Source organism: Nicotiana tomentosiformis, chromosome 8 (assembly GCF_000390325.3).
Source record: "Nicotiana tomentosiformis chromosome 8, ASM39032v3, whole genome shotgun sequence".
Classification (NCBI taxonomy): Eukaryota; Viridiplantae; Streptophyta; class Magnoliopsida; order Solanales; family Solanaceae; genus Nicotiana; species Nicotiana tomentosiformis.
This window is the reverse complement of record NC_090819.1, coordinates 59,276,696-59,283,809: the sequence shown is the minus strand read 5'-3', so window position 1 is coordinate 59,283,809 and position 7,114 is coordinate 59,276,696. Positions and strand designations below refer to the sequence as shown.

Here is a 7,114-nt window from a genome sequence, read left to right as displayed (position 1 = left end):
TCCATGTGGACCGAATTAGCTACACCATATACTAGTTCAGCTCAAAGTGGCTAGTTATGTTAGGCTTCACAATCGCATTAGTCATATTTTCGAGATTAGGCCTTGCGGCCTCTATCACCAATGTCTCATTATTTTCTGCTATCTCTATTAGTTGTGGTTGGAGAATGATGCCCAACTCGACAATTCTAGCTCTTGCTTCGAACTCCCTCCTTAACTTGTAAAAGAGTCTTTCTGGTTCAGGTTTGTAAGGAGGAAGATCGTTCAGTCTGTTGCTTCTTATTAGCATTCAATATGAACACCTGTAGAAGCAGAAACAACAAACAAATCAAAAATCGAACAAACAACGAATAACAGCTTATTTCAAATAAGTGGCTAATTTCTAAACCCTTCAACGGTGCCAAAACCTTGTTGGGGCCAAACGTACACGCAAGTACACATGATAGAAAAGTAATAAAGTGATGAGAAAGTATTATCCCATGAGGATTTATGATTAGTTGTTGTCTAAACTAAACTACTTATGAGTTAGTTGTTCAAGCGGTCTTGAAGAAAATGGTTGTGATTTTTATTAACTAAAATTACTATGGAACTAAGAAACAATCAAGAGAACAAGGATGAAAATAGAGCAAATGCACTTAGGAGAAAATTCAATGAGATGGGAATATTCTGGGGTTATGGGATTAATGTCTCTCCTATTGCATTTTTCGGTTGATTGAATTACTTGATCTATCTAATTTATTGATTAAAAGGGTTTATTATGCTCGCGAAGTTCTTTCGACTCCTTGCTCTCCAATTCAAGCCAACCTAATACTATACGTCTATAGAAACAAAGTTAACAACAGTGCATGTATATCTCCTGCAAAAATAACCAATGCAACTACAATATTTATCCTAAGCACGAATCTATTCTCCGATGTCGAGATTCAAGAACTGACTCTATTCAATCTTATATGCAATCTATAGCTTCCACTTTCGAGTTCAACTATAAATTCGTAGATAGTATTCTACTATTAGCTGCGTAGTAAAATAATTGAGCGCAAAATTAAATAAACAAATTAATATGATGAAACCAAGCAATATCGTCAATAGTAAAACAATAATATTCAGTAACAACCCATAACCCTAGAAAAAGGGGTTTCTAACCACTCATGTTCATAACAACAATCAAAATATTATTTTTAAACATAAAAGATATGAATACGAGATGGAGGATGGAAGAACCAATGCAATCCATGCTTTGTTGCGTTCCTAAGCCCTCTTTTCCTTCAAAAATTCTCCAACCCCTCACTAATCACGTTTAGGAAATATTTATAGGCTAAGGTCTGAGTCTCCCAGTCTAAAATTGAGTTGGAGACATTTAATTCACGGATTGGGGAGGACCAGGCCTTTATCCTCGCGAGGCCTGGCCTGTGGCGTACTGGGAACCTCGCAGTGCGAGGCTGGGCGTGAGTAGTTGTTTGCTAGGAGCCGTGGGTCGCTTGGTTTGGCTCCATCCAGTATTTGCCTTTTTGTGCTTTTTTATTGTTTTTTGGTATCCTTGTGTGCAACCTTCACTCATCTTGATATTTAAATGATCCTACACATAAAAACAACTTAATTAAGCTCAAACGTCACACATATTAACATTAAACACCATAATGTAAGGTACACAATGCACTAAAAATATACAGTTATAGCCAACATCAATAATGTTGCTTCAAATCACGAACATATCCATAGCACCTGGATAAATAGAATATTGTGACATGTGAGTCTCCTTTAGAATCAACTCCCTCAAACCATCCATATTAGGAACACATATCCGACCCTGAAGCCTCAATACCCCATCATCCCCAATAGTCACCTCCTTAGCACCACCTCATTATACTGTTTCCCTACGGACAAGGAAGTGGGGATCATTATACTGGCGAGCCTTCCTGTGCTCAAATAAGGATGACCGTGATACAATATAAGCAAGAACCCTGCTAAGCTCAGAAATATCCAACCTCACGAATTTGTCGGCCAAAGCCTGGACATCCATAGATAACTGTCTTTCCACAGTTGGAAGGAATGCCATTGCTCTCCTCCTTTATACTCAAGGCGTCACCTATCACATTGACCTTCCCAACATGATAAAGAATAGTGATATCATAATCCTTCAATAGATTCAACCATTTCCACTGCCTCAAATTCAAATCTTTCTTTTTAAACAAATGCTGGAGACTCTGATGATCCATATACACCTCCCAAGATATGCCATATAAGTAATGCCTCCAAATATTGAGCGCGTGTACAATAGCTACTAACTCCAAATCATGCAGCGGATAGTTCTTATCATGGGACTTCAACTGGCGCGATGCATAGGAAATCACCCTACCGTCCTGCATCAACACACATCCAAGGCCAACCCTCGAAGCCTACAATAGACTGTGTACATCCCCTATCATGAGGATAATACCAAAACTGGAGTCGTAGTCAATACGTCTTGAGCTTCTGAAAGCTTTCCTTGCACTCATCTGACCACCTGAACGGAGTGCCGCCTGGGTAAACTAAGTGAATGGAACTATAATAGATAAAAATCCTCCATAAAGTAGTGGTAATATCGAGTCAAACCTAAGAAACTCCTGATCTCAGTAGCGGTAGAAGGTCTGGGCCAACTCTAAACTATTTTAATCTTCTTTGGATGGCCAACTCTGAACTACTTCAATCTTCTTCGGATCCACCTTGATCCTACCACTATATGTCACGTGGCCCAAGAATGTCACCGAGTCTATCCAAAACTCACACTTGGAGAACTTAGCATACAACTTCATCTCCCTCAAAATCTGAAGCACATTCCTCAAATATTGCTCGTGCTCCTTAACACTATCAGAATACACCAAAAAATCATCAATGAACATAATTACAAAACAATCCAAGTAAGGCTGGAACACACTGTTCATCAAATGCATGAAGGCTGCTGGGATATTAGTCAAACCAAAAGGCATCATCAAAAACTCATAATACCCATAACGAGTCCTAAAAGTCGTCTTAGGAATGTCCGAAGCCCTGATCATCAACTGGTGATACCCCAAACTCAAGTCAATCTTTGAGAACACTCTAGAACCCTGGAGCTGATCAAATAAGTCATTAGTGTGACACAATGGATACTTTTTCTTGATGGTAACCTTCTTCAGTTACCTGTAGTCAGTACAGATCCTCATGGATCCATTCTTCTTCTTTACAAACAATGCAGCCCACTGTGATACACAAGGCCTGATGAACCCCTTATCATGAAACTCTTGCAACTGCTCTTTCAATTCTTTCAACTCTGCTAAAGCCATGCTATACGATTGAATAGATGTGGGTTGAGTTCCCGGCAACAAGTCAATACCAAAATCAATATCCCTATAGGGTGGCATACCTGGTAGGTCTATTGGAAATACATTTGGAAACTCCATCACTACCAGAACTGACTCAACAGCATGAGTATCGGCACTAACATCTCTAACAAAGGCTAAGTATTCCAAACACCCTTCTCAACCATTCGCTGAGCCTTCACGAACGAAACGACCCTATTAGAAGTATGCCCAAGAGAACCTTTCCATTCCAACCTAGGTAACCCTGGCATAGCCAACGTCATGATCTTAGCGTGGCAATCGAGAATAGCATCATATATGGATAATTAATACATACCCAAAATCACATCAAAATCTACCATATTAAGTAACATGAGATTGACACTAGTCTCATAACCCCCACTGGTAACTGAACAAGACTGATGCACATAATCCACAACAATAGAGTCACCAATAGGTGTAGATATATGAACATGAATATCAAGAGAACTACGGGGAAAATCCAAATGTGATGCAAAGTACGATGTCACATGGGAATATGTAGAACCAGGATCAAATAGAACAGATGCATCCCTGTGAAAGACTGAAATAATATATGTAATAACTACGCTAGAAGCCTCTACCTCGGGTCTACTCAGAAATGCATAACAGCAGGCCTGATCTCCGCCAGACTGACCTCCGTCTCTAGGACATCCCCAGACTACTTGAGCTCTGCCTCTAGCTAGTGGTGTAACAACGTAAACTAGAGTCACTAACTGAGAACCCTACAGTATTTCACCTCTACCACGCATAGGCAATCCCTTGATATGCCTTACCTCTCCATACTCAAAACAACTTTGAGCTGGGAATGGCTACTGAATCTGAGCTGCCTCTGATAACCTGAGTACCCACTGGAAGAACCCTGGGGTGAAGGAGTGCGATAGGTACTCTGTGCCGATATTACACTGAATGAAGACTGAACTGGAGCACCACGAGCCGGATGCTAAGCTGAAGGTACCGGCTTACTAGGATGGCTTCTCCCAGAATGATCCTTACCTCTAGACGAGGTACCATTGAAACTGCCAGAATAATGCGGCTTCTTGCCTCTCATCACCATGGCTTCCCTGCTCTGACCCTGAATGCGATCAATCTTGTGTGCTATGTCCACGGCCTGAAGAAATGTAGTACCAGTCTACACCTCCCTAGCCATAGCAATCTTGATACCAAAAGTCAACCCCTCAATAAACATCCTCACATTCTCAGCCTCGGGATCAGAAATGTTGCATGATGGGATAGCTCAGTAAATCTCATTTCATACTCGGTCACCAACATACAACCTTGTTGAAGGTGCTCGAACTAGATGTGCATCTCCTCCCTCTTTGTAAGGGGAACAAACTTCTCTAAGAAGAGATGTGAAAACTGACTCCATGTGAGTGGAGGTGACCCATGTTGGCCTGCTACGCTCATATGACTGCCACCACCTCTTGGCTGACCCCTGAAGCTGAAAAGTAGTGAAATCCACCCCATTTGGCTCCACCAACCTAATATTCTGTAGAATCTCCTGACAACCATCTAAGAAATCATGTGCATATGCCAAAGGATCACCATCAAAATGTGCGGGACCCATCTTCCTAAACTGGTCAAAACCTCTTCTGCTCCTTCTAAGACATAGAGGCCTCCACCACTAGCCTAATAGGAACCACGAGAGGTGTACCCCAATCAGTACTACTCCTGGTGTCTGATAAACAGCAAAAACCTACTCAGGAGTATGAGTAGTGGGAGTCTGTGCGCCTCCCCTAGCCTAAGAAGTAGCCGGCGCCACAGGAAGTAATCCAGTATCCGCCAAACCCTCCACAAGACCAACCAATCAACAAGAGCATCCTGAAGGATTGGGGTAGTAATAAACCCTTTCGGGACCTGAGATGGTCCAAATGGCTAACCCTGATCAAAAACCTACACCTCCATCGGAGCTACTGGTTGCTCCACAGCGACTGCCCTAGCAGGGCTCTAACTGAAGTGCGGCTCCACCTTTGCCTCTGCGTCGGCCAAGACCTCTTACGGCCCTAGCCTGCGGTGCTGGTGCCTGTCCAAGTGCTTCTGATGAACGTGTTCTCACCATCAGCGAGAGAATAGAAAGACAAGGATTCAAACTTTGAATCAGTAAAGCCACACGATAAAGAATGAAAGAAATGGAAGTTTTCTAACATATCGAAAATAAGTACAAATATCTCTATACCTATTAACAAGACTCTACTAGACCTACTCGTGACTCGTGAGACTTACACAACCTAGGGCTCTGATACCAACTTGTCACGATCCAAAACCCCACCTCGAGGTCGTGATGGTGCCTTGCCAAACTTTCTAAGCAAGCTAACTCGCTATCCACAAAATAAAATCCATTTTTTTAATTAACAATGACATAATATAAAGAAAGTAAAAATAGTCCAAAATAGTAACAGTATATGATATAGCCATAACGCGGCCTAAACACGGCAAATACAATACAACCCCCAAGACTAGGTGGCACAAATACACGAGCAAACTGCGAAAATAATAAAGGAATGGGGACTCAGGAACTGCGAAGTGAATCCATGAAGTGCAGCTCACCCTAAGTCTTTGTGCAGCCACCTAAGCTCAATTAGGAAGCTCTGCTAGGACCCACCTAAGGATCTGCATAAAAAGATGTACAGAAATATAGTATGAGCCACCACAATCGGTACCCCAAAAGTATCAAGTCTAACCTCGAAGAAGCAGTGGCAAGGCTAGATACATCCGAATACTTATAACAGCAGATATAAATAATAGAACTCAGAACTAAAACAGCAGATAACCTCATGAATAACAACAATCAAATGTATCAACAATTGAAAAGTGTTAAGCGCAACTTCCAATATAAGAAATGATCATAACGTTGCCCAGATATAGAATTAAAGGATATCACACTCAAATAACAGGATCGAGGCTCCCAACTAGCATATAAAGATATCAAGCAACGATTTGCAGTTAAAGGAATGTTCCTAAATGAGTCAAGAATATAAATGCATGCTTAAACTGGTACAACATCCATGTACTCCGACACACAATCCATATATCACAACTCGATAAAAAATTCATGTATTGACCCGATACAAAATCCATATACCAACCATGCTCAAAGGGCCTAAAGTAACATTGATAATCATTTGAATTCGTAGGGACGGATCCAAATCCAAGGACAAAGAGGAGCATAATAGCATCACTTATAAATCAATTCCCGATCATCGTGTAGCTCATATGTACGCTTTACGTCTCGTACCAAAATCCTCCATCCAATTCAAGTATCCTTATTCAAAATACATGCTATGCTCAAGAATTACATATAAAGGGTGCACAAGGTCTTAAGAGAAATTATACGAATATGTGCTCATGGAATCTCTATATAACTACCGACAATTTAAGTAATTCAACATATCAAGGATAAGTTCTCATGTTGTCGCAATTAATTATATACCTAAGCATAATTTCTAACATAAGTAAGAGAGGAAACGTAATCACATAAGTCAAATAAATCATGAATCAAATGAGCACATAATCAAAATAAGACATACAATAGTCTAATTCTACCTGGTCATGATATAAACTTGGTAGGTGCATATACGCTCGCCATCACGCATATACACCACCTCCAATACCTTAACCACATAGAAATCAAGTCAAATCCTTGGGGTTTCCCTCTTAAGAAGATTATCCAAGAGACATACCTCTACCCGGTAGCCTTTAACCTTCCAAAATAGCCACTCCTCTCAAATCAACATCCAAACGAGTCGAATATAGCCAAATAA

The 7,114-nt window shown here is 40.8% G+C and overlaps 1 protein-coding gene across 1 annotated transcript; it reads right to left on the bottom strand.

The window, feature by feature from the left end:
- Positions 1 to 2,645: 2,645 nt before the first annotated feature.
- LOC138897537 (uncharacterized) lies at positions 2,646 to 4,920 on the bottom strand. The gene is made up of 5 exons (XM_070183516.1): positions 4,612 to 4,920; positions 4,350 to 4,464; positions 3,652 to 4,035; positions 3,157 to 3,472; positions 2,646 to 2,841 (listed from the first exon to the last, which is right to left on the bottom strand). Exons 1-5 carry the CDS (start codon positions 4,918 to 4,920, stop codon positions 2,646 to 2,648), a joined length of 1,320 nt encoding a protein of 439 aa, XP_070039617.1.
- Positions 4,921 to 7,114: the final 2,194 nt, after the last annotated feature.